We start from the raw sequence: 27,648 nt of genomic DNA, 5'->3' as shown, positions 1-27,648 counted from the left end.
AAACTTACAAACTGGTTTGTAGCAAGTGTGGGGCCTTCTGTCTGCCTCAGTGAGTGATGGTACTCTGGCATGGACTTTGCAGGTTTTCTTAGCTTTTACTTGCTGGAACAACATGTTTCTTCCTTTCCCAGGAGGAGTTAAGAAGTCAAGATGGTAATTTCCTTCCATCTGAGGGGACGTGAATGATCCTTTCCAAGGGCCAAACTACTACTGTTCCATGCTGTCTTCTAACCCTCAGGCTCATTTTCTGAAAATATTTGACCACTCTTTCAGGTATTGTGGTTTTGTGGCTGGGCTTGTATCACATTTCCTAGAGATATTTTAGATGGAAGGGGATTCCCTGGTGGTTCAGGGATAAAGGATCCACATGCAATGGAGGAGATGCAGAAGACACAGGTTCCAGTTCCTGGGTCGGGAAGATCCCCTGGAGAAGGAAATGGCAGCCCACTCCAGGATTCTTGCCTGGAAAATCCCATGGACAGAGGAGCCCGGCAGGCTACCGTCCATGAGGGTCACAAAAGAGCTGGACACAACTTAGCGACTAAACAACAACAGGCAACAGCAGTGCATCGCTTTAGAAAGTAAACAGTCATAATACAGAAAACACCGTCTCCTGGACCACTGGGTTCATCGTCTCCATTTCAGATGAGTGTTGATTTTCCGTCCTGCTCTATAAAATCGTATTGGTGTTAGTCTTGGTGGGGAGAGAAGCAGTAACTTATTGCCCTTGTGCAACTTCTTATATGTTGATGTGAAGTTTTTCTTTCCACAAGATTCTTAACACAGCTGATAGACTAAAATCTTAGATACCTTTCACCCTGAGTGTTTCATTTTCCAAAACTAAATCTAGCATTTTAATCTTGGTAGTTTTAAAATATTTTAACTGTGTGGAAGTATTTTTATGGTGTTGGTTACAATGGGCATGTTGAATTTGCCCATCTCTACCAATTAGGCTTTTTCTTTTATTCATTTCTATGTGTCTTCAAGATGATACAGAAAGGTTATTCAAGGTCATTTCCTTGGTCATCTTCTTCTGTATCACCGTTTCCACGATTATTTTATTTACTTTCTAAGGCATCCCCTTGACCCTGTGTTCTCCTGGTGATAGATTCCTGGTTATGATGCCTTCTTGCTCTTTCCTTTACGTCCAGAAGACTGTAGAGATGAAGGACTTTGCAGGACAGACTGAAAGGGGAGGGGTAAGAAGAAGTAATTGAATGCTGTCTAATTCTGCATGCTCAGAATAGATGGACCTAAGGAGACTTTTTATAATCAAAGCATCATTGTCCCTTTAACCCCAAAGATCTTTTCATTTCAATCAGAAATCTACCTTCAGTGCCCCAAATAGCATAAAGTACAACAGTGTAAGTAAGAGGTTGGAAATGATGGATAAAAGCAGAGAAAGGGAGCCAAGCCCATTTCATCACTTGATTGTGGAAGATGTTAATGTTGCTTCCCTGTTACATCTCCATAACCACTGAAAACCACAGAAGCACTTGTGTATTACAGCCACATTTAGGTACTGTTGTATTTTCTCTTGTGTTTACCCCAGGGAAGATGGTGGAGCTTCCTGGATACAGCCTGTCTGGTGTGTTTGCCTCCTTCTTCTTTGTACTTCTCAGCATGAAGCAGTCAGGTAGGATGCTCTTCTTCCCTTTGCCATGTATTCCCGTGTCTCAGAAGTCCAGTCGGGATGCTGACTTCCAAATTCAAAAGAGCTAGTATAATATTAAGAGTGGGGATCCAGGGGTCAAAGCCCTTGTGTTCCACAAAGACCTCCTTCTCCTCCAGCTGTGTTGTGTTTGGAAAGTTACTTGAATACCTTCTGCCTTAGTTTTCACATCCTTAAGATAAGAATAACAACCTAACTGTATCTCATAGGCTCACATGGGCTTTAAGATTAAATGAAGCTGTACATGAAAAACACTTGAATCAGCACCTGGAACATGGTGAGTCATTCATCCTCCTGCTTCTATTCAGGATAACTCTTGCAGGGCAAGAAAAGGGGTTGCTTCTACCATAAATTAAACAGTGTAAAAATATTGGAAATAAACTTGAAGGAGACTTTCAAGAAATGGGCTTGGAAATCTCAGTAGCTGAATTTTCTTGGTTGAAATATTATAACTTGAAAACAGATTGTGAGAATTCAAAGTCAGTGGGTAGCATCAGAACCCCCAGTAAAATGCAGGATGACAAGGTGGGAGAAAAGCATGGCACAGGACATCGGAAATCACAGAGTCCAGACAGAGGCTGCCAGGAGCTATGTGATGTGGTGAGGCTGCCCTCCTCTCTAGCGATGCACTTTCCTAAGCTGTAAATTCACCCAGACGGCGCAACTTCAATTCGAGTGTTATGTTCAGATTTCATCAACACAGAACACCAGCAGACATCCACCTATGTTCCATAGTGAGCACCAGCAACTCAACAAGATGAAGTTCCTTCTTAGGAGTTTTGGGTCTGCACAGAGAAAGTGGAACTGGCCCTGGAATATTTTAGGATGAGAAAAAAACATAATATACATGACATGAAATTAGGAAGTATAGGAACATACAGAATTATGAAACATCTCTCCAATTTGTAGATAACAAAGAAGTCAAACATGACTTAAAATTTTATTGAAAGGCTTGAACTCTTATATACTAATCACTGCCTTTAATCTGCCAAAAATATCCTTGTAAAAACTGCATTTTACATAGCCCTAGTAATTGGAATCTTGCCTGTTTCAGAGGAAAACAAAAAAAATCCAGTTCATTACTTAGGACAAGACAAGAACAATTCTGAAAAGCTGAAAAATCTTTTGAATAAATCTATTACCTAAAATTTAGGAAAAGTGATTACAATGTCAGCCACTAAAGTGAAATTGTTATTGCTCAGTTGCTAAGTTGTGTCTGACTCTTTTCATCCTCCCGAGCTGCAGGCGTCCCTGTCCTCCACTGTCTCCCTGAGTTTGCTCAAACTCATGTCCATTGAGTCAGTGATACCATCCAACTGTCTCATCCTCTGTGAAATTACTAACTACAAAATAAATCACTGTAAAATATAAAATAAGCCACTAACTAATATAAGTTTTCAGTTAGAAAATCAGTTTACACTTTAACTTATTTGAGAATAAAAGCAGTGTAGAGATGGTAGTTGTTAATCTTAAAGATGAAGAAATTGAGATTGCAAATAAATTTCTCGAGAATAATGGGTTTCTCTCTAAATCACACAGCTGGTAAGTGATAGATTCAGCACTCATACTCAGGTTTTTGAACTACATGCTATTTTCAATACACAAGATCTCTGTAACCACCAAACATACCATAATGGCTGGATTTCTTTAAAACATTGCAAATAAACCTTTCCTCCTCCAGGTGCCTCCGTTTTGATAGAGTAGACATCCCAAAGCAATCGTGTTGCTCCTCCAGGTGGCATCTCCCGATTCCTCTGTGTCACTCTTTTGTAGATGACTTTAGAGTGATGGGTTCTGCCCATCCTATCCTGGCCATGGTGGGGGAAGATGCCCTCCTCACCTGTCAGCTCCTTCCCAAGAGGACCGCAAAGCACATGGAGGTGAGGTGGTACCGCTCGGAGCCCAGCAGTCCTGTGTTTTTGTATCGGGATGGAGATGAGGTAACGGAGATACAGATGGAGGAGTACAGAGGCCGGGTAGAGTGGATAGAAGACGGCGTCACCGAGGGAAGCGTGGCTCTGAAGATTCACAGCCTCCGGCCATCCGATCACGGGCAGTACTGGTGCCATTTCAAAGACGGCAACTACCTTGCAGAAACCAGCCTGCTACTCCAAGTAGCCAGTGAGTATCTGGGAAAAGACAGAGACTCTCAGAAGGGGAAGTATATTAACTTGCATTAAGCTCATTTTCAGTTGAACAATTCTCTTTTAATCATGGAGGCAATTGCTGGTGTCCAGTCTTCTGATTCACTTGGAGGCAAGTGGTTCTGTAGGCTTTAAAACACTTATAAACAATTTCCCCGAGTTTAACTTACACAGTTTTGGCTATTCTTGAGGATTATTTAAAATTGATGACACATAGTCATTAGCAGTTTTGCTGAAGCAAGAATTCATACCATACGGGTTAGTGTGCAAAGGCAAGGCAGCTGCTGTGTGAGCGAGTCTAGCTGACAAGCCCCGCATCTCTATTCTCTGCTGCTGCTGCTGCTAAGTCGCTTCAGTCGTGCCCAACTCTGTGCTCAGCCTCAAATACACAGTCACTGAGATGTGAACTCACTGTTTGAGTAACGCTGCCTTCAGTTAAAAAGCTAATGATGAGACTGCAGAGCTTAAGGACATTGTGCTTTTATGGAGATTATGGACACTAGTGTTCAGTGAAATTGGGGCTCACAGACAATCTGGGGACATACCCACTGTGAGTGGCAAGGACCTGCACAATGCTTTTGTGTTAGCAAAGCAGGAAGGGGTTGGAAGAAATATATTACACTGAAGAAAGGATCGCTCTGTGGAAAAACAAATATTTGAAAGTAATCAAGCATATGGTTCCCTGGCAAGAGTGACTACTTCATGTGCTAAAGAGAAAATTGCTGTTGTCATCTAGTCACTAAGTTGTATGTGACTCTTTTGTGACCTTGTGGACTGCAGCTTTCCGGGTTCCTCTGTCCATGGGATTTCCCAGACAAGAATACTGGAGTGGGTTGCCATTTCCTTCTCCAGGGGATCTTCCCAGCCTAGGGATTGAACTCACATCTCCTGCATTGGCAAGCAGATTTACTTTTACCACTGAGCCGCCAGGGAAGCCCAGAAGAAAAAATTAGGCAAATCCATTAACCTTATCAGGAAAATTGTTCTAAGGAGAGTTTAACCTCTGTAGCTGAGGCTGCTCTCTTCTTTGCTCCCCTACGAGGTTGACCTCCAACACCTTCTTTTTCTCAACACCTGCGTGTGATTATTACTGTTATTAAGTTCAAGTGGACTCAAGATGGATGAAAAGAATCCACAAACTTCTGAAATAAGGAGTGGGGAGGGCCCGTACTAAGGCATTTCACTTTCAGGGGCATCTGAAAAGAAACCATGCATTTTCTAAGGCTCTGGGTGAAGAAAATCGGTCTCTGTTCTCAACAAGTGGTAGAGACAAAATTGTCGTTTATGAAAAATAGAATCCCCTTTGTTTGGGTTGGAGAGTTTTGTTGAATAGAGTTGTTCCATGGAATGGAATACTTAGATACAGAAAGTCCTCATGAGACTTCCCATTTTGTATACCCCAGGTTATCTGTTTTCTCCCCCAGGTCACAACCACCAACGAAAGGAATGGGAAGAATATTCTTTCCGGAGAAGAGATCTCACTTTACAGTAAATATTCTATTTAAATTGGAGTCAAGATATCCTCCAACATGTCCAAGTGCCTGACCCAATAAATATTAAGATGAAAAAGGCAAAGTCTATGGCACAAGGGAGTTCATGAGTAAATTGAAACAAATCTTAGGTTGCAGTGCTAACGACAGAAGCAAAGTGTCATTATATAACTCTTATTTTCCTGTCTGAGTCTGAATGAAAATACTGCTCATATGCTAGAATTTAGCACCCCACTCCAGTACTCTTGCCTGGAAAATCCCATGGATGCAGGAGCCTGGTAGGCTGCAGTCCATGGGGTCGCTAAGAGTTGGACATGACTGAGCTACTTCACTTTCGCTTTTCACTTTCATGCATTGGAGGAGGAAATGGCAACCCACTCCAGTGTTCTTGCCTGGCGAATCCCAGGGATGGGGGAGCCTGGTGGGCTGCCGTCTCTGGGGTCGAACAGAGTTGGACACAACTGAAGCAACTTAGCAGCAGCAGCAGCAGCAGCAAAGATCCAGACTAAGGTATAAAGTGTATATGAGTTCGTTTGAATGGGAGGAGGACTTTGGGCCACCTTTTGCTCCCCAGAGCCTTGAACTCCTGCTCTCTCCCTATGAGCAAGGTCACTGGACTCCCAGCTCTGTGATTTGTGCCTCCACGGGCTCCGGAACTCAGGGCTCTGTCTTTCTACCGCAGGTCTGGGGTCTGACCCTTACATCCACATGGACGGATCTGTGGAAAGTGGACTTCAGCTTGTGTGCACTGCAAAGGGCTGGTTCCCGGAACCGCAGGTTTCCTGGAAAGACATCAAGGGAGAAAATTTGCTGGCTTTCTCTAATTATAACTTCCAAGATGAAGATGGCTCATTTTATGTAGAAAGCACTCTTGTGGTCAGGGATGCCTCTACAGAGGCTGTGTCCTGCTTCATCCACAGCCCCTCACTCGCCGAGGAGAAGGGCTCAGACATCTCCATCCCAGGTCAGTGCTCTACCTCTAGGATCACGATGCTCCCATTAGTAGGAAAGGTTGAAGGGACTGTTCTGTAGCACCTAACTTTTTTAATCAAGAAGGATATCTAATATTTAGTAATACGCATTGTGTGTGTGTAGGTTAGTTGCTCAGTCATGTCTGAATCTTTGCAACCCCATGGACTGTAGCCCGCCAAGCTCCTCTGTCCATGGAATTCTCCAGATAAGAATACTGGAGTGGGTTGCCATTTTCCGTCTCCAGGAGATCTTCCTGACCCCGAGTCTCCTGCATTGCAGGTGGATTCTTTACCATCTGAGCCACCAGGGAAGCACCAATATGCATTAAAAACTATAATACATTTATGGCTGGAGATATACACACTATATATATACACTATATATAGTATTTTATATATATGTATATACTAAATATATATAGTTTAAGTTATTTAAAGCCAATAATCTTTAAATGATTGGAAATGTCTATTTATAGATAGATATAATCTTTATCATTTAAATGGTCCATGGGGGTTATTTTCAACCATTAAAATTATTCTCATTCTTTTTCCAGAAAAACTCCAAGCAGAGCTGGGTAAGCAGAGATGGTTGGTGTGCATGAGTGTGCACGAGCCTCTGCCCTCCCTCCACCCCTGAGGAAGGCGATGCTCCCTGGACAAAGCACACACAGCGAAAGCGACACCTCGTGACCCAGATGAGAAACTGGGGCATGATCTTCCCAGGTCCCACCTTAGTACTGGAGGGACCAGCAAAGTGCAGTCTCACGCAGGCACCTTTACACTGCATAACCTGCCACTTTCTGTGTCCGTGGGGACCCCCGTGAGCCCCAGACAGATGCCTAAAATGGGTGCAGACGGAAGCTCTGCCCCGCTGCACGGGAGGAGAGGGAGTGTGTAGGGGACGGCACGGGACAGCTGGTGTGAGTTTCTGGCGTGAGTAAGCAGTACTGTCGTGATAACTGGAGGTCCTCACCCACCCACACCTGCACCCTCTCGCCCTGCTATGGTTTCTGCACCTGCTCTTCACCCCAGTGGGCCTGACCTCATCACTGTTGGGAGGAAGCTGTGACTTTCCTAGGTGCAGCCTGGGACCCTGTGCTCCAGGTGGTCATTTTCCTCTTTTTCTTTACTTACTAGTCGGACTGCAGATATTATTTTATGGTACCTAAGATAAGTGGTTTGAACGATAACCAACGGATTTTTAAGCCTCTTTCAGTTTCTCCTTTGATGCCTTGTATTTTGCCCCCTTTCCTCCTTTCTGTGGCCTCTTCTCTGAGCCCATAAAGACGTCTGCTACCTACCTGCTACCTACCATTTTCTCTTTCCATCGATACCCTGCTCTCCTTTAAGTTACCTGCTACAGGAATATGTGTGAATGTGTGTGTGAGTGCCTGTGTGAACGTTAGGTTAGTTTAAGCACACTTTTCAGCCCATACAGGAGTTTTCAAGGAAAAATAAGGTGGAGAGCACACCCAGTCTCTGCCAGAATCTAGTGTGATACTTTGGACACCTTTGGGCCATAAAGATAAAGAGAAGGGCCTTGAGACAGTCAAAGGTAACTCCACAGACTGAGGAGATAAGATAACTCTGTAGACTGTGCCCCGATAAGCCTTACCTTCCAACTCAAATACCTTCCCTCCTGGGGCAGGCAGAAAGCTTGATAGGCAGAGCTTGTCAGTTACAGCTCAGAAAACCGAGCCAGTGTTGGGCAGGCTGACCCACATCTCCGTCCCTTAAGGAGATCCTCTCATTGCTCTGAGTTATTTGAATCAAAATGACATGCTCCTTTGAGACCCAGCACACAAAGTACAGTCTGATGTCCTGTTGTTTCTAAGTGGTGCGTGCCTTCTGGGACCAAAGGTAAATAAGATGAAAAGACCAGAGCTTCCCTTGGCTCTGCTCTCAGGAGCCTTGAGGATGAGCTGGAAATAGAGAGGAGATCAGGGAGTTCAAAGCCGCCACTGTGTTGTTAGAGCTTGTGACTTAGAGCTCAGAGGCTGCTGGCAAACCAAGATTTCTATAAGAAGTCCTGAAACTGAAATCCTAGTTCCTACTCTGGCAAATGTTATTGGTTATAAAAATAATAACTAATTTTTTGAAATGATAATCACATGCCCAGCATGATGCTAAATGATTTTTGGGAATTATTTTTCTTTTCTTCCAATAATTTAAAAGGTGGATAGATTTATCATCATTTTACAGTTGGGAAATAATCAATTTTAGCTCTTAATTATCAATCTCTGGTAGGGCAATATAGTTTGAGACTTGATATGTACCACAGCTCATGGATTGGAGAAAAAAAAAAAAAAACCCATATATATAACAGAGATGAGGAAATAGTCTGCTTTATTACTCTAAGACACACAGATGGAGAAATAGCAGCAAACTAGCTTTTTTTTCCCCTGACTTCTACTTTTGTATTTAGAGTCTGACAGGTACATATAAAGTAGAAATAATATGTTTTAGGTAAAATTGCAAAACAAAGCAAACAACATGCTGGAACTAATTGGGAGACAAATTTTATCAAGAACAGAACAGAATAATCTGAAAATTAGAATTATGTTTCTAGAGAAGTACTTAGAAGATTACCTAAGAAATACATAATGAGGACATTTTGCCTTTGATCATTGATTCCTCACCCAAACAAGCAACACATTTATGCCTGGATTTCTATTATAAATTATCATTTTGTTGTTTAGTTGCTAAGTAGTGTCCAACTCTTTGCAGCCCCATGGACTGTGGCCGAGCAGGCTCCTCTGTCCATGGGATTTTCCAGGCAAGAATACTGGGCAAGATTCTAGGCAAAAATAACATTATAACATTATAACATCATTATAACATTTTTCAAGATCACCCGAGAACACTGACTAGTGTGTGTTTAGAGCCTCACATATGTGGGACCTTGGGGGCACTGAAATATGATCACTGGATCTGACTTACAAGGTATTATAAAACAAGCTAGGGGGATTTCTTCATATTTCATTACTAAAAAGCCACCTTGTTTTAATTTCGTTGCCATTATCAAGGTCTATAATGGGATTGGCTCCAATAACTTCAGATCTTGAATCTCTTGCCCCACTCACACTTCATTGCTATCACTGTAATCCTTTTTATATGAATTTTTTTTGAAAGTGAAAGTGGAGGTTGCTCAGTCATGTCCGACTCTTTGTAACCTCGTGAACTATAAAGTCCATGGAATTCTCTAGGCTAGAATACTGGAGTGGGTAGCCATTCCCTTCTCCAGCGGATCTTCCCAACCCAGGGATCAAACCCAGGTCTCGTAAATTGCAGGTGAATTCTTTACCAGCTGAGCCACAAGGGATGTCCAAGAATACTGGAGTGGGTAACCTATTCCTTCTCCAGGGGGTCTTCCTAACCCAGGAATTGAACTGGGGTCTCCAGCACTGCAGGAGGATTCTTTACCAACTGAGCTATCAGGGAAGGTTTAACTCAGGCAAACCTTTTTATTTTGATAGTGGCATATATGTCTTGTAGTATAAGAAACTGAGAACTACACAGATTAAGAAGTAGTTTAAGGTCATGCAAATTTGAAATGATAAAATGTTAATTTGATTTTAATTGCAAAATTATTTTCTTATGGGTTTATAAACTGAATGAGATTACAGGAAAGGGCTGCAGGTGTGGGTTTAATTAGTGATAATCTTCAGATGGAGCCATGGGATGGTTCTGCCTTGCACAGGGGCAATCTCTATCCTGATTCCACCAAATCTCCACCTCTGTAAAGGATAACTTTGAACCTTAGGTACCCCCTGGGATGCCCCGGGTCCTAAACACTACTTGAGATGTTCTTGCGGATGACACTGTTTGCTCCAGTTTGAATCTTCCATTGTGTTTTGCCTGCTGTATTTAACAGCTTCCTTAAAAGTGATTGGACCTTCCCAGCCCATCCTTGTTAGAGTGGGAGAAGACATACAGTTAACCTGCTCCCTGGCCCCAAGGACTGACGCACGGAGCATGGAGGTGCGGTGGGTCCGATCCCACCGTCATCCTGCTGTCTATACGGATGGGGCCCGTGTGGCTGGAGAGCAGATGGCAGAGTATCGGGGGAGGACTGTGCTGCTGAGTGATGCTATCAGTGAGGGGAGGCTGACCCTGCAGATAAATGATGCCAGGACTTCAGATGATGGGAAGTACCGATGCCTTTTTGAAAAAGATGGGGTCTACCAGGAGGCTGATTTGGATCTGAAGATCATAGGTAAGGATTCTAGACAGATGTTCTGAATTCAATGTCTGTTCCTACTGCTTTTAACTTGCTGGGTCCTGGATAATTTCTCTGGCACCTGAAATTTTCTTAATGTCCATTCACTCATCAAATGTACAGTAAATTCTCCCACGTGCTGGAGCTATCATAGATATATAACGTCCACAAACTCAAGTGGACCAGACCTAATTCTTTGTGTGTAGAATTTGTATCCTTCCCAGGATCTCCATACCTCTAGTGAAATGTGAGATTCTTACTCCATAATGACACAGGACTCATTATTTCAGTGTGTTACTAAAATATTGGGAAAGATGTAGTTATTAGGAAATATGGTAATTTGAAGGTTAAACTGTTGGGTTGGCCAAAAGTTCGCTCAAGTTTTTCCATCATGTCTTAACAGAAAAACAGAAAAAATAAACTTTTTGGCCAACCCAACAGATCCACCACATAAGAAAAAAAATTAAAATGTTGACGGTATTGGCAGGCATGGAGGATGGACAAGATCACTTCCTGCATCATTATCTCCTTTTGTCTATGTTTGTGGGTGAAAACTGATTTTTCTAAGGTTGGCAACTGCCACTGAGGACATCGCCTGACTCACAGATAAACTGTTTCTCCCAAGGGTGATGTATTCAAATTAATAAATATGTTTAGAAAACATCCATGGGAGCACAAGTTAATAAGTTTAATGAGCTTCATCATTTTCTGCCATTGGAAACATGTACTTGTAAGATTTTGTTCTTTGAGAATAGTTTCTTATCCATTTTCCTGGCCATGTTGATTCATGACCTTGTCAGAGTTAATTTTTGGGGTATAGAAGAATAAAAATTGGATTTGAAATTTATTGCATCCCTTAATCTGTCCCAGAATGATTTTAGGAATACAAAACATAAAAATATGCAAACAAAAGGAAACAAAGTCTCCAGCTAGTCTCATTCCTAAGTGGCGTATAAACTTTGCTTACCCCTATAAGCTTTGCTTTCTGCTCCAAGCCTCTGAACCCCTCTCTCCCCTCACAGTGAAATCACTGACTATGTAACCACTTGCAGAGGCTCTCAGTTGCCTTCCTTGATCTTTGTTCCCAGGTCTGGGTTCTTCCCCTCAGATCTCCGTGGAGGGACTGAAGGATGGAGAAGTAAAGCTAAAGTGCACTTCAGAAGGCTGGTTCCCACGGCCCCACGTGCAATGGAGGGACATGGAAGGAAACCCAATACCATCCTTTTCCCAGGACCTGACTCAAGGCAGCCAGGGGCTATTCCACGTGGAGGCATTTCTACTGGTCACAAACAGCTCTGTTGTGAATGTGACCTGCTCCATCAGCAGCCCCCTTCTCGGCGAGGAGAAAAAGACAACTTTTTCTACTTCAGGTTAGTGATTCCATGTGCTCCTCTCAGCTTTGTGAATTAAATAAGAAGACCAACTGAGGCTTACTCATTTTACTGCTTTTCTATTTTTTTTTCCTTTTCTGATGAAGTCTATTGCTATCTCTTGCTAAGCTGGTCTCCAAGACATCTATAGAGTACTCTTTTGAGCTTCTCCCTGAAATCCCCCTCTAAAGCTATAAGGTTATTTGGTTATATCATCAGCTACTAATTTCCAAGAATTGACTCTATCATCACTGTATCTACAATATCTTTTTCAATGCAAAAACATTGACATTCCTTCCCCCTGCCCCTCATGACAGGTTTTCTTCCAGATTAGAAATTAATTTTCCATAGCACCATTTTCATGGCTGCAGATTCGGTAAATTTATCTTTTTGCCGTTCTTGCTGTTCCAGTGATTGTGGTGATGATAGAGTTGGAAAAGAGAAGGGGGAGAAATGTGTGTGTTTCTGAGAGGAACTAATGGGAAAGCTAGCATGAACCTCTAGTCTCTCCTCGGCTTCTGCAGAGCAGGAAGCAACAGACCAAATTTCTTCTGGACAGGATCACTTCTCATCCTCCTCTGCAGCCTAGGAGCCACTCAGATGAGAAGAACAATCCTGAAATTCTCCCAGTTTCAGGATTTAATGTGATTCTGGGGCTTCCATTTCAGAGTCCAGGATGATTTATTCACGGAACATACTGCCGATTTGGGGATTGCCGATTTGGGGAATCGGTATTCTATCGATTCTTCTTCTTGTTGGAGTTGTAGGCTTGATCTGGAGGAAAAGCCGCAGAAAAGGTGAGTTAGAACAGAAACAGCATGGAACAGGCTTTGCGGTGGGAACCTTTTCAGCAGACACTGAAGCACAAAGGCATCCAGTGGATATTCAGTAATTAATGAAACATGAGAGTCCATGGCTTACATGTGTGTGATTGAGGATCAGTGTTGAATGAGATCAATTTACAGTAATAATAGAAGCAAAAAGAATAAAAGATAATTTAATCTCCCAGCGCACATTCCCAGGTGATCTAGTGGAGGGAGAGGAAGAAAAAAAAAATGGCATAGACATCCTTGCTCTGAAGCTGAGACGTAACTGGATTCTGTCAGCATGAATTGATTTCACTGAGATCATTAAAATACGGTGATTTACTTATCGGTTTTCCTTGCTCTGAAGGAAGAGTTCTCATATACTGGTGATTTTGTGAGCCCCAGAAAGTTCTTCCACTTCAAATTTCTTAAGTCGTCGTACCTTTTTTCCCCTGTTTGGATGTTAATATCATGAAATTAATATTTTAAAATATTCCTATGTTGGTTGTTATTAGAATGGATTTTCTTTCTCTGCAGTGAATGGGACATTGGATTCAAAAACAGCTCACCCAGAACGAATGCTTTCTGAGGGAAACAAGCTTGTGGCCTACAGACAGTCCCGCAGCCAGATGTCCTGCAACAATTTGACGGCCTCCTTCACAAGCTGGGATGGGAGGGGCTCGTCTCAGGAGCGTGGTACTGAGAGGCGGAGGTTAGGGATAAGACAGGATAGGCCTTGAGTGTTGCCAAGGACAGCATCTCTGTATTATCTGAGAATGAGCTGGGGCGATGGGTTGCTATGGACCATTATACTGGGCCATTTCCTCTCCTCTAGGCCTCCACTGCCTGAAGATGTCTCTAGGGCAAGTTAGAATCTCCCTTGACTACACCTCTGGAGGCCTCTCCTTTTATAACTTGAACAAGTGCCCTATTTATGGTGCATGAGTGCTCGGCTGTAAATTTTAGCACTGTGCCACCTGGGAAGCCTTATCTATACTTCCCCAGTTTTCTTATCTGAAATTCTGCACCCCCTTCTTTCTTTGATCTCCAAGTGTAGGTTCTTTTGAATCTTTCCTGCACCCAAGGATTCTCAGCCACACCTCCAAGGAGAACAATTACCGCATTCTGGAAGCCAGGGTTATATTCTAAGTCCCAGTTCTTTTCTCTTTTCACCAACTACTAGAAGGGGACTGAACACAGAGGATTTAACCTTACTCTGGTGTCATATCTGACCTGGAGGCTTATCCTTTCTGTGAGCTGTCATATCCCAAGCTTTCTAATATCCTGCCTGCTGATCATAATCTGATATCTGATAACAAAAGACCTTTAGAAAATCCAATGGAAAATGCAGCTTAGCCTAGAGGAGGAAGTGCAGGGAACAATCAAGTATTTGATTTGTGTCTCTAGAAGGGTAACAATTATCCCAATGGGACTGAGAAAACAAAAAATACAGTTAAAATAAGGAAGAGAAAATACAGCTAAATGTAAGGAAGAAAATCTGATCACTAAGATATAATCTTGAAAATCCCATAAAGTGTGTACTTTCTGCATCAAACTTTTTCAGAAAGTTAATTGAGAGTGTGGAGTGAGGAAATTTTTCAGAAATACTAGTCCAAGAGGAAAATGTGTTATGCGTCATGTATATGAAAATGTCAATTTTAGTTTTCGAGTGCAAAAGCACACAATTTAAAATTAATACTTCTAAAATAAACAGAAGCAATATGTACAACACAAATAATAAAATGCAATGGGAATAAAAAATGTTTTAAGTCACAGTGAATTAAAACAGGGAAGCCACACATAGGAGAAGAAGGAATGTGAAAAAATAAAGATTTGGGAAAAGTCTTAAAATCTTCTGAGGTGAGACTGAGGGACACCTGCAAATGACAGCCTGCACTTTCTAAGAAGGCGGACATCATGGCTTTCACTGTCCTTTGAAGACTACTCATCTGTGACATTCTGGAATTTTCTCTTTTGGATCATGGGTTTTTTTCCCCCATATTTAAACTCAGATTTATATTTGAAGTTATATACTGTAATATTTTAGTATGTAATATTATGCTTTCACAAGTATATTCACACTTATTTTATTTAGCTTAAAAATTTTTCCAATTGTGGTAAAATACACATTAAATTCATCATTTTAGTCATTTTGGAGTGTCTAATTCTTATTGTTGTTTTAACTAAAAGGGAACCAAAAACCATAAGCAGTTTTCAGGGCTTTATTCAGACTCTGATTTTACACTTTCTTAAAGAGAGAAATCTCAAGGGCAGAATGCAAAATGGGAAAGATGCTATCACTAAGATGAGAAAGATATGTAATTGCTGAAATGATGCCTCAAAGCTGAATTCAATTAAAATTAGGAAGGAATGTAATCAAAGTGTATTTAATTTTCCTATCCACTATAGTTTTGTTTAAGGAAAAGAATAAAGTGTCCAAGACATTGGTATTTTTTCCATTCACAATATGTGCAACCATCATTAGTATTCAGTTCCAGAATATTTTGATTCAAAAGGAAACTCCATCACCATTAAGCAGTCATACCCATTTGCCCCTCCCTGCAGCCTCTAGTCCACCTTGTTTCTAAAAATTTGCCTATACGGGATATTTCATATAATTGGAGTCATAAAATACTGTGCATAGACTTTTGGTGTGTCTGTATTTTTTTTTTTTTTTTACTTAGTATGATATTTTCAAAGTTCATCCATGTTGTCAAATATTCCAGTACTTCATTCCCCCTTTTTTTCATTAAAAGATTTTATTTTTTAAGAGTTTTTTTCCCAGGTTTACAGCAAAATTGAGTGGAAAATCCAGAGTATTCCCATATCCCTCCCCTCTCACACTTTGGTTTCCTCTATTATCAACAATTTGCATTGGTGTGGTGCATATGTTTCAACGTATGAACCGAAATTGATACAGTACTTTCAGCTAAAGTCTAGGGTTTGGTTATATGTCATACACACACACACACACACGCACACATAGGCTTTCCCGGTAGCTCAGAGGTAAAAGAATCTGCCTACAATGTAGGAGCCACAGAGGATGGGGGTTCAGTCCCTGGGTGGGGAAGATCCCCTGGAGGAGGGCATGGCAACCTACTCCAGTATTCTTGCCTGGAGAATCCCATGGACACAGGAGCCTGGTGGGCTAAAGTCCATGGGGTCTCAGAGTCAGACACAACTGAAGTGACTTAGCACACAGGCACACACACACACACACACACACACGTCATTAAAATAGGGTACTGTGTGTGTGTGTCTATGACAACAGTGAAATATCCCAAACTGAACCATTGTCCTTCCTGCTCCATGCCACTCTTTCAATATCATTGTACTCACTCTGTTGCTACCCCCACAGGTCTTCATCCAGCACATCCATTTGATTATGCCTGTTAATATATTCCCCACCTTTCCCTTGCCTCTGTCTTGCTTGTTATTCAAGTCCTTCTTTTTTTGTAAGTAAAATTAATATTCTGGGCTCTGGATTTATTCTTCTTAGATTCAAATACTGACTGCCACTTAGTGGCTGTGTGTTAGGGAAATTTTGCTATGGAGGTGTACCTTCCAAGAGAGACTGTTAAAGGGACTTGCCACTTAAAGATCTGCTGTAAGGGCAGAAAAATTTAAGGGGTCTAAGTTGATCTCTTCTACTGTCAGAAAGAGAAGGTTCATTTGATAGGAGAAGCTCTTATTTTATATTCTTAAAGAAGGAGACTTTGTAATAAATAGCAGGAAAAGGCTTAGGTTTATTAAAGGCAAAGGGAAAACCCTCAAAAGTAGGAAGAACTGTGTCAGAAAGAAACAAAAAAGCCAGTATTAACAATAACTTTTTCTTCATGAAGGCTGAGGATGTTTCTTCATTCCTTCGACAATTTTTTTTCTCTGAAAATATAAATTGAAACATTCATTTCTTTTTTATTCACATACAGTTTTGAACTTGCTGATCAGTAAGAACTTGTTTAAAAGAGGGGAGAGGGGCTCTTCCTTTCCAGAAGGCTTGGTCTCCTGCTGAAATCGTTTTACAGCTATTTATCAGTCTTCTCCACACCTTGGCAAAGTCCAACTTTAGGAGCTGAAGGACACTAAAGCCTGAAGAAAGGACAAGCTGAGCCAATACCTATAAAAGACTTGAGATTTCTGTGTGTATCTCCAACAGTAATATTCAGCTGGTACCCTCCTCTTTAAACATCACTCCCAACTCCGTGGCTTCCCAGGCGGCTCAGCGGTCAAGAATCTGTCTGCCAAAGCAGAAGATGCAGGAAATGGCAGTTTGATCCCTGGGTCATAAAGATCCCCTAGAGAAGGGAACGGCAACCCACTCCTGTATTCTTGCCTGGGAAATCCCATGGCAAAGGAGTCTGGTGGGCTGCAGTCCTGTGGTCACAAAAGAACTGGACACGACTTAACAGCTAAAGAGCAACAACAACCCTCCTCCATATTTGATAACAAAAATAGTGACAACAGAGATTTTCACCTTAAATGTAGCTTTAATCATCTTTACTTCAAAACATAGTAAGTACTAGAACTTAAGAAAGGCCCATATGTTTACTTGGAGTTTCCTTGTGACAAATCATTGCTGCCCACATCAAGTACTTCCCCAAAGGTAACACTAGAGGCAATCCCCCAGACATTTTAGCTGTCCATTTCTCTTTCTCCCTCTATCGCTCTTTGAAAGGGGTGGGGGAGAATTTATACCTAATGAGAACGACCTACTCTTCAAGAAGGACAGCTTTCTTGAACAACATACCTGTAAGAAGCCTGAGCAGAGGCAGCGGAGGTGCTGACATTCACTTCTTGTAACAGAGAGTTAGCTTCTTGGGGGACACTTGTATCACAACTACTTAAATGAGTTAGAGAGGTCTTTGGAGAAGAATCAGGACAATTCTCAGGGTGATCTGAAGTTGAGCAGATGGTCAAAGATGCGCCAGTACCCCGAAGGCTAAAATAAGGGAAAAGGGTCCCACAGAAGGTGATGCCAGTGAAAGAATAGATGTGGGACCCGTCGGCCATGTTATAAAAGGACAGGTTCCCAGCTTCCCAGTCCAGGAAAACTCCTATCCTGTGGGGCTGCTGCCTAAGTGATGGAGAGTTTTTCTGGGAGTTGGGAATTATGACTTTTCCTTCCTCGTGTACCAAAACCCAAAAATTCTTCTCTGGAGCTTCTACAAACCAGCCCTCTCTCTTTGCCGTCTCTGAGCAAATGCCCAGAACGCATCGAGTTGCAGATCCAGCTTCTGTCCTCGTTTTTACTTCTACCTCCCAGTATTGTCTGTTCGTGTCTCTCTGGGTGAAGGACTTCTCACCCAGAACACTGAAGATGACTTCAGAATCCCTTTGCTCTTCATGTGTTGAGGCATCACCGTTCTGGGAAACATTATTTTTTAAAGAAACGTGTTGCTTGTTCTCAGATAAGACGAGGTTGGGGTGAGCTGTTTTCGGATCCAGAGTGAAAGCCGCTGCAGGTATGGAGAGGAAAATAAAGGTCATTCCACAGTGGAGACTGGTTGGCTTTAGGAAAGATGCAAATTATGGGAAAAGGAGGATGGATAAAAACGAGAAAAATGGAAGGTTAGGTAAAACAACATATGTTCTATCCTATGTTCATCCACAGGAGACATGTGATGTGTAGATCATAGAAGGCCAGAATGAATAGGACCTTGGGTAGCCATGTGTTCTAAACAGGGTGAGAACACTTAACCAAGAAGTCTGTCTCATCTGAAAATCCCCAGGGTCATGTCTTTCAAGTTGGGGCTTCTCTAACCTCCCGCTAATGCCAGTTGCTTTACTGCTTGCTCTTAACAATTAAGACATGTCTCATTTCCAATCACTATGTACTCACTTTCATTTAAGTTTCCTTGGGGTCATTTTTCTGTGAGATTAGGGGATAACCAAGCCATCTATAGTACTTCTCTTACACTCTTATTATACTTTTAATGGTTGAAATCTCAGGCTCTGTGGTCAGAAAGATCTGAATTTGAAAATTACTCTGCCTTTAGTATTGGTGATCTTGAAGTTACTTTGCTTCTCTCAGCCCCACTTTAATCTCATGAAGGTGTACATAATTATGATGCCTCAGCACAGAGTTACTGTGAGAAGACAATGAGATAATATGCAGAGAACTTAGTACTATATTTTGTCCATGATGAACACTTGGTAAATGTTAGCTTCTGATGATTATAGTAACACTAGAGTAATAGTAGCAATAGTATAAATGCTAGTAGTAATGAATCTGCTTCTGGTCAAATCAAACATCCTCAATAATTAAAATTTTTCTCATAAGAATGTGTATGGGAATGATTAGAATATACTTTAATTTTTGGAGGATTAAATTAACTAGGAAATGTTTGTGGATACAGGGATATTCAGAGTGAATAGCAAGCAGTAAAAATAGAGAGTTGTGATTCTGGGAAGATTCTAAGATGGTCAGGGCCCATTTTCCACTTGCACTGAGATGCAACAAGCCCTTCTCTGTCTCAGACGGAGTATTCAGCAAGCTTCCTTCTGATTGAACTGCTCTTTTTGACATGAATAGATCAATAGCAGCACTTAAGTCTCAGAATAAATATAAACTCCTCAAGGGAATTCCTTGAATCCACCATTTTTTCTTCATGGCAATCTCTTATTCCTCATAATGCATCACAGTTTGTCCATGCATTTTCCATAAAGTCAGAGACCAAATCCACTTTAGTTACTAGGCACTAAATAAATAGTTGTATAATTTAATGCTGAATGAGTGAATGATGTCAGAATGGTAAGAAATCTAGTAACATTTCTGCGTTAGATTGAGGTGAAAGCCATGAAATGAATAACCAGTTAAGTATTGTTGGGAGTTTATACAAATAGTTTCTCAACTGTATAGAAGAGATTAAGTGAGACAAATAATAGTAAAGTAACTCACCTGCTTTGAATTGTTCCTTCCTCCAGTCTAAAAAGGAAAAAAAAAAAATCAGACGGAAGAATATGCCAAGTGCATGTCCTCTGAGCTAGTGAGAAGCTTCTCCCTTTATCCCCTTGCGTTTTTTTTTTTTTTGACTCCTAGATTCAAAGTAAAATCTCCGGAGGATAGCTTCTGTCTGAAAAATGCTCTGAAAATGCCTCACTAAATCCCAAAGTACCTGAAGCCCCAAGACAATATCAGTTACTCACCAGCATATAATTCAGCTTTTCTCCAGTCTGAAATAAAACAAAGGCATTAGATTCTCCCATTTACAGGACCATCACTTCAGGAAGGGAAAATCTGAGGGTTTACCATAGTACAGTATATTTGTGTTTACGATCTCAATGACAATTCTGATGTACCTATCTTCTTTCACAGCTCCAGTTTTATTTCTCACATTTTTCACATTCTACATCTATGATAAAATATGCAAGTTCATTTTTTTTTTTTTTTGGTTGGGGAGAAAGAAAAGGTAGGCTTAAGTTTTGAGAATATATTGGAAAGCCTAAAATTTTGTGTGCTGCCTTGATACCCTTGAGCTTCGCAGGGTTCCCAATGCCTAACAGTTCTGCTCCAGCTCAGATGGTAAAGAATCTGCCTATAGTGCAGGAGACCCAGGTTCGATCTCTGGATCAGAAAGATCCTCTGGAGAAGGAAATGGCAACCAACTCCAGCATTCTTGCCTGGGAAATCCCATGGACAGAAGAGTCAGACACAACTTAGTGACTAAACGACAAAGGACAACCTGCTCTGACTACATAGGTCCTCTGCTGCTGCTGCTGCTGCTGCTGCTGCTGCTGCTAAGTCGCTTCAGTCGTGTCCGACTCTGTGCGACCCCAGAGACGGCAGCCCACCAGGCTCCCCCGTCCCTGGGATTCTCCAGGCAAGAACACTGGAGTGGGTTGCCATTTCCTTCTCCAATGTATGAAAGTGAAAAGTGAAAGTGAAGTCACTCAGTCGTGCCCAACTTCTTGACCCCATGGACTGCAGCCTACCAGGCTCCTCCATCCATGGGATTTTCCAGGCAAGAGTATTAGAGTGGGTTGCCACTGCCTTTTTCAGATAGGTCCTCTAGCCATCAGGAAAGTCTCCCCTCTCAGCTAATTTCCCTGTTGGCCAAAACAGCTGAACCCCATCTGATTTTCAATCTAATGAATTTTACCTCCCTGTCAGCCTGCACAATTAATTGAACAAGCCAATTACATACTTCCACAGAAACAGGGTCACCTCATCCTCTTGTTACTACAAAACCTGCCTCCCACAGACCTTGCTCTATTCGTTCTGCTCCCAACCGCGACCTCCACGTGCTCCAGCATGGCACATGGTGTCCTTCTCTCCCAGGATGAGAATATATATGTGAGGATATACGTGTTTAAAAAATTGCTGTTATTTTTCTAGTGTTGGATATCATGTGGTTGACCATTTTATACCGTTTAGGGTAGCGGGTCCCTCTCTCACTAACAAGGTATATAGAAGGCAACCGGAAGAAAAGGGCCAATGAGAGGGTTTCCCCAACTATAACAACAGTATAACTCACCTTGCTGATATAATTCTTTCCTTCTGGCTGAAAAGGAATAATAGTCTGTGAGATGCCAGACATAGAGTGTATAGTAAGGACTCTATCTCCTACTTTAGAGCAATGAAGATGGAAAACTTACCAAGCTCTCTCTCCAACGATTCTAAAAAGGAAAAAAAAAAATGGGTTTAACAGAAAATATTTTTTAGACTATGTTACTAGGCCCAGATTCTAAATGCTACTTCCATGTATCCAGAACAAAAAAAAATCCTTTGAGAATTATCATTATGACTATTAAAAAAAATAAGCTCTATCTATGCCTATACCAGTGATCTTTCCCTCTCCAATGGACTCAATTATAATATATTTTTTCTCAGGAAGTTCTTGAGCTCCGTGTTTTGTTGGAGGTCTTGGGGCTCTGACTCATTCTTACACGTATCTCTGCATTCCCCAAAGATGCCATCCACATGCACAGCCATGTTAACAAATCTGTAAAGGCACATATCCCCACCAAGTCTGATGCCCAGTTTTACCTTTAGATTTACTTTCTTTCTGCTTTTCTTCCTTGACTTTTGATAGTTTCTTCTTTCCCTGTCGTTCTTTCCAGGCCAAATACACAATAGCACCAGCTGAAATCCCAAGTATCACCAAAGTCACAGCAAATGCTGCCTTCCAAGGAGAGGGCCTGGGGAAGAAGGATTCTGACACAGGATCCCCAAAGTCTGGTTAAAAACATACACCAAGCAAGCCTATCACATCCCATCCCATATGCTAACTGTCACTTCCTTGTATGTGTGAGTGTGTTTAGACACTCAGTCATGTCTGACTCTTTGCAACCCTATGGTCTGGAGCCCCGAGGCTCCCCTGTCCATGGGATTTCTCAGGCAAGAATACTAGAGTGGGTTGCCATTTCCTCCCTCCAGTGAATCTTCCCAATCCAGGGATCAAACACACATCTCCTGTGTCTCGGATTTGCAGGTGATTTTTTACCCACTGAACCATCAGGGAAGCCCGTATCCCTTCCTTACTCCTCTCCTATCTCCCAAATGAGCAGCACTGACCTGGGATAAAAATGGTTTCCACTTGCTCTTGTCCAAAGAAGGGGTTCTTCATGGAACAGGACACTTGTGTCTTTGAGCTGTCTCTCACAATGAGGGATGCCTCAATCTGAAACAAGCCATCATCATCTTGTATCTCGTCCTCAGAGACAGATGGGATCTTCTCTCCCTTCACATCTTCCCATTGCACTTCAGGCTGGGGAAACCATCCCTTGCCTGTGCACTTCAACCTTATTCCTCCATCTTCTGGACCCACCAAGAAAACGCGAGGACCAGAACCTAGACCTGGAGAGGAAAGTCATTCATCTGAGACTTGGAGAGATTTTTTCCAGATGCCCCTCACATTTCACAGCTACGCCAGTGGAGAAAGATGGACAAAGCACCATAGTTCTCAGCGGATGGAAAGGGGTTCTTTTCTTTTCCCATGAGATCAATAGTTATCTGAAGTTTAAAAGGTAAAAGAGCATTGAAGCTGATTCTGGGACTTGTACCAACGTCTGTCCTATCTCCTCTACACAAGCATATCTGCAATTGGCCATAGAAGGATAACAGGGAAGGAGCAGAGTAAAATCTGTCGATGTTAAATTCTTTCAGAAAAAAAAAATTACTGTATCTATATCACATGTCTATTTCATCTGCTGCTTAAATTGAGGCTTCTCATAGTCACTTCCTTAAATAATTTCCTTTTCCAAATTTTCTTTCTTCCTCTGTGTAAAGCTTACCTAAAAGATGAAGGTAACAAGGTAAAGTGAGTCCATGAAAGAGTCAAGATGTTTTAACTTTTCCACTCTCACTCCTTTCTTGGCCTTCCACTCCTCCTCCTCTTCTTCAGTTCTGCATGGGCTGGGTCTACTCACAGATTCACATAACCGACACCCGTGTTAAAATATAACACTACCAGAATACTAGATGAATCCACCATGTCTTTGAGAGTGATGACTGTTCTGACTTCTAAGACTATGTATTATTTGTCTTTATAAAACTTCACATCATAAATATGGCTCCACCACGTCTGGCTCGGTCCTATTCAACAAACTGCTTCTAAAAGATTGGACTTGTCTTCATACCCAGAAGTCAATAAACTAACAGGAAAGGTACTGAAAAATGATGTCGTTTGCATGAGGTTATTTCCATAACTATGAAAGCTCTGGCCTCTTACTGGGAGGATATTAAAGCGAGATCACAGTAACACGGCTCAGGAGAGTTTGTCGCTCTTTCCTTCAAGACCTAATGGATTAGACTTTTCCACTAAAGTTATACACAAAGAAGAGGAGAAAATGAGTGTATAGATAGTTTGACAAGTAGTATTAAATGAGAGTATTAATTTAAGGTAAATCCAACATATTCAAAGAATGAGGAAAACTTTACAACTAGAAAAACATATGTTTGTCTTGGCAGAGAGTATAAAGCTTTAGAAATGGAAATACCAAAGAAATAGACAGATAAATCATTATAACCAGATAGAAAATTAGACTTATGTTAGTTACCCATAAGAAGTTTATGGGAAGCAATGTACTGTACATCTGGTGGAGATTTCCTACACTGTTCACTACTGGTATGGAGATAAGTGAATAGATACATTACAAAAAAGTATTTTGAACTTATGAAATTTTATACCAAAAATATGTTTCTATAGATGTGAGATGTAAATGTAAAAAGCAAAACAGACAAACAAAAAAGAGATAGAAATGAACTACTACAACTACATTCAATGAACTACATAGGAAGATCTCAAACATAATGGTGAACAAAAAACAAAAAACCACAATAAAGCAGACATAAAAGAGTCCATGTATATGAAATTAAAAAACAAGCACAGCAAAGCAGCAACTCAATCTACTCTGTCAAACCCTCATTTCCCCCAAACAGTGCCTTCGGGACTGGACCGCTAACACTTCCAGTTAAGCCTCTGTCCATGACAGTAGCCAACTGGGATTCTCATCTATGGGAGGAACGGTACATTTTGCTAATCACGGTGCTTTACCTCAAAATATGTGAGGAGAGACATAGAGGGAAATAAATGATCTATTTTTATGATAGATATTTATGGAAATCATTTGTTTTTTAAAGTACATCACAATAAATGCATAAATAGATTAAGAGGATTTGAGGTTAAATTCAGTGCCTAGGATGTTGACACCTCCAAGGATACCTACTTGTTGCCTCTTGTTCACCATCCTCCTCCCCTAATCACATACAGAACACTTACAGTGATCTGTATTTTCTGATAATTACTCACCTATCACCTTTAGCTCCAAAACGGCTTCTTCGAAATCAGTTCCTTTTTTAAAAAAGCACTTGTACATTCCATTGTCTGAGACCCGGAGGCTGTGGATTCTCACAGCTACTCTTCCCTCAGTGATGTAGTCTTTCACCAGCTCAGCTCTCCCTTTGAAATCGACTAGTTGTTCTCCCACCTGCTCCATTCCATTCTGATACACAAACACGGCCTCTGAGAACTGGTTGCGAAACCACCGGATCTCCATATTCTCCACGTTCATGGCTGGGTGCACACGGCAGGGCAGCACCGTGTCTGCACCCAACATGGCCACGATGGGTTCCGAGGGGCCAATCACCAAAAAGGAATCTGTGGAATGGAGTCACAAGTGAGAAGAATATTGCAATACCCTGCCTGTGCCTTTTAGAGCACAGCATCATCACAGGTCCCAGAGACCCATGGGCATTCTCTCTCTCATTAACACAGCAATAATTTGTCACACATATTCAGGCTGAAGATGGCAGTGAACAAGACAAGGAAGATTTCCACCCTTGTGGAGCTCAGTCAACAGAGCGATTGCATATTAAACAGATGATTTTTAAATTGCAATGGTAGTACATTCAATGAAGGAAGATGGAGTGCAGGAAAATCATGAAGCTAGAGTTTTGGCAGATTTTGGGCATCAGAAATGCATTCCTCCAGAAATTGAGATCCAAATGAATTAGAAGGCAACAGAAAAGAAATTCTACCTGGTCCTCACCTCTAAAATAATAGTGATTTATCTGCCCTTGTGTATGGGCAAATGCATTATTGTATCAAAGTAAAAGATTTGGAATTAACCTAGGTCTATAGGAGACACAGCAGAGTGGTTTAATGATGCTACTCAGAGGGTAAGAGAATCCAGGTATATAAAATATAAAATATTCTTACCTGAGCCCTTCATGGACATCTGGAAAAGCAGGATCAGAAAGAGGTCTCTAAGTAGAGAGAAGTCTGGGGAACACACCATCTTTTCCAGAGTAGAGAACAGTATGACATTGAGAGGGTCCTGAATATAGCTGGAGTAAAGATAAAAATGGGATCCACAAGGTGAAAAAAGATTATAGCTAAGTGGTTCACAGGACTTCTAAGAAATGGCCTCCTGAAACCCTAGTGTCTCTCTCAGGGACCATCAGGGAAGCCTTTGATGTTCACAAAAGAGGGCCTTTTATTCCCCCTTTTCCCAGAAAACAGTGCTTATTTCCACTGCCGTGCTCTGATGTGATAAACCTGACCAGAGTCTCTCTAAACCCCTCTGAAGAAGAACACTTTATCCAAGGAACGGAAAGACAGAGAAAAGGCAGTGAGCAGCCACTGAGAGAGATGGCTTGAGCATAAACATTGCTCTGGCCTCGACAGATTTTCTCACCATACATTCCTATATGATGAAAGAGCAGATACAAATTGGCTTGTCCTCTGTCTACGCCCAGGGTCTTTGACCAGATTCTCTCACTTCCCTCCCTCTCGCCCATCACCAAGAAAATGTACTACTCACACAGACTTTTCACATCTTCTAAGTTCTTCTTAGAGGGATGAAGGCATCCCGGAAGTTCTCACTGACGCTGCCGCAGGCATCGGGAATACATGCTCGTTGTCGTTCCTCCAGGTTCCCCTCTGCGGGCTGCCTGCCGGTGTCTCCCGCGATGCTTGCTCCAAGACGCCAAGGGAAGACCAGACTTTAGAAACCTTGGGGTCCTGAAGGAAGCCTTAGGTTTTTTTTAAGGGTTTCAGAAAACTAGAAGAAAGATGGCCTCTGCTCGGGAAACTCAGCAGTGCAATTCTCCTCTATCTTGCCAACGTATTCAAAACTGAAAGCCAAATAAGATAAGAAAAGAGAACTTTGACTTGGTATGGATAATAAATCCACTTAATAACTACACACTTCCAAGGAAAGGATCAGAACCCAGAGATTTCTTTTTCTCTGAGAGTGTATTTATCCAGGTTAAGAAAACATAAATATTACAACTTGACTGGCTGAGTTAAAATCTTGGTAACGTCACTTACAAGCTCATGGTTTTGATCAAGTTACATAAGCTCTCTGTGTGCCTCAGTTTTCTCATCTGAAAATGGGTTTATCATGAGGATTACATGAATTAATATACGTAAACCACTTAGAAGAGGGTCAGTAACTTTTATGTTCTGCTGTGTGGCTATATAATTGATTTGTGTTTTAAAGATCCTTCATATCCTACAAGTTCTAGAATAACTGCCTTTCTTGCCTAGAATGACAGACATTCTGAGTTAGAGTCTGAAAAAATTTTAAAAACTCTAAATTACATTTTTGATATTCTGGATCTAAGGTTGAACATCTCTATATGGATTGTAAGAGACATAGTGACAAGAAATAAACAAGTATAAACCAGACATGGGGCTTCCCTGATAGCTCAGCTGGCAAAGAATCCGCCTGCAATGCAGGGGACCTGGGTTCGACCCCTGGGTTGGGAAGATCCCCTGGAGAAGGGAAAGGCTACCCACTCCAGTATTCTGGTCTGAAGAATTCCGTGGACTCCATAGTCCACAGGTTCGCAAAGAGTCAGACACAACTGAGCAAATTTCACTTTCCCTTTCACAAACCAGACATAGTCTAACAAAGTTTTAAATATGGTAATATTAATTTTAAAATAAAAATAAAGTTCAGAGAGAAATCATTCGAAGAAATGAGATGACCCCTTCAAATAGTGACATTCATCATGAACACATAACTTCCAAGGACTGTTTTGGAACTTAAAATAGTTTATAACCATAATTAATCAGAAACGAGCAGAACCATTCCAGAACATATAAATGAAGTTAGAGAGGTTTTAAATAATATAACAACTATGCCACATCAAATCTTTTACTTTTTGACTTGGTGAGATTTAACAATTTCTTTCAGTTTTTAATTAATAAAAATCCACTTCAGACAATATGGATTAGTAGAACGACCCAGTATGACACCTAACTCCTTCCTCCACTGTGCTTAGAGTGCCAAGCCTCCCCCAGATCTGCCTATAAAATTAATACCAAAATACCTGCTTCTTCCAAGTATTCTCTTTGAAACTTGCTTAAATATCTAATCTCACTAGAGATTTGGATTTGCATTTCCTAAATAGGCAGGGGTCTGACATGAGTATAAATAATGCTATCATACATTTGGAATACGATTAAAATTTATGAAGTCACCGCTGCAGGAATACCATGCAGTCACCATGGAGGCAAATACTCTACT

The 27,648-nt window shown here is 41.4% G+C and overlaps 2 protein-coding genes across 2 annotated transcripts; one reads left to right on the top strand and one right to left on the bottom strand.

The window, feature by feature from the left end:
- BTNL2 (butyrophilin like 2) lies at positions 1,558 to 14,521 on the top strand. The gene is made up of 9 exons (XM_018039086.1): positions 1,558 to 1,636; positions 3,446 to 3,793; positions 5,989 to 6,270; positions 6,832 to 6,852; positions 10,152 to 10,493; positions 11,585 to 11,866; positions 12,535 to 12,663; positions 13,730 to 13,785; positions 14,498 to 14,521. The coding sequence occupies exons 1-9, from the start codon at positions 1,558 to 1,560 to the stop codon at positions 14,519 to 14,521; spliced, it is 1,563 nt and encodes a 520-aa protein (XP_017894575.1).
- Positions 17,148 to 26,232, bottom strand: LOC102189636 (butyrophilin subfamily 1 member A1). The gene is made up of 10 exons (XM_005696527.2): positions 25,936 to 26,232; positions 25,332 to 25,459; positions 24,423 to 24,770; positions 22,187 to 22,468; positions 21,659 to 21,826; positions 21,268 to 21,288; positions 21,147 to 21,173; positions 19,819 to 19,845; positions 19,571 to 19,597; positions 17,148 to 18,128 (listed from the first exon to the last, which is right to left on the bottom strand). Exons 2-10 carry the CDS (start codon positions 25,408 to 25,410, stop codon positions 17,389 to 17,391), a joined length of 1,719 nt encoding a protein of 572 aa, XP_005696584.2. The 5' UTR covers positions 25,411 to 25,459; positions 25,936 to 26,232; the 3' UTR covers positions 17,148 to 17,388.

Source organism: Capra hircus, chromosome 23, assembly GCF_001704415.2.
Source record: "Capra hircus breed San Clemente chromosome 23, ASM170441v1, whole genome shotgun sequence".
Lineage (NCBI taxonomy): Eukaryota > Metazoa > Chordata > Mammalia > Artiodactyla > Bovidae > Capra > Capra hircus.
Note: the sequence above shows the minus strand (reverse complement) of the source record. Positions and strands in the feature narration are given on the sequence as shown.

What these genes read in the sequence shown, in the direction of transcription:
- BTNL2 (XM_018039086.1), top strand. Translation starts at nt 1,558, where the DNA reads ATGGTGGAGCTTCCTGGATACAGCCTGTCTGGTGTGTTTGCCTCCTTC. An exon ending in CCTGCTACTCCAAGTAGCCA is followed by an intron (nt 3,794 to 5,988) that starts GTGAGTATCTGG and finishes TTTCTACCGCAG; the next exon opens with GTCTGGGGTCTGACCCTTAC. An exon ending in CTCAGACATCTCCATCCCAG is followed by an intron (nt 6,271 to 6,831) that starts GTCAGTGCTCTA and finishes TTCTTTTTCCAG; the next exon opens with AAAAACTCCAAGCAGAGCTG.
- LOC102189636 (XM_005696527.2), bottom strand. Translation starts at nt 25,410, where the DNA reads ATGGTGTGTTCCCCAGACTTCTCTCTACTTAGAGACCTCTTTCTGATC. An exon ending in GATGTCCATGAAGGGCTCAG is followed by an intron (nt 24,771 to 25,331) that starts GTAAGAATATTT and finishes TCCATTCCACAG; the next exon opens with ATTCCTTTTTGGTGATTGGC. An exon ending in GGAAACCATTTTTATCCCAG is followed by an intron (nt 21,827 to 22,186) that starts GTCAGTGCTGCT and finishes ATCCTGTGTCAG; the next exon opens with AATCCTTCTTCCCCAGGCCC.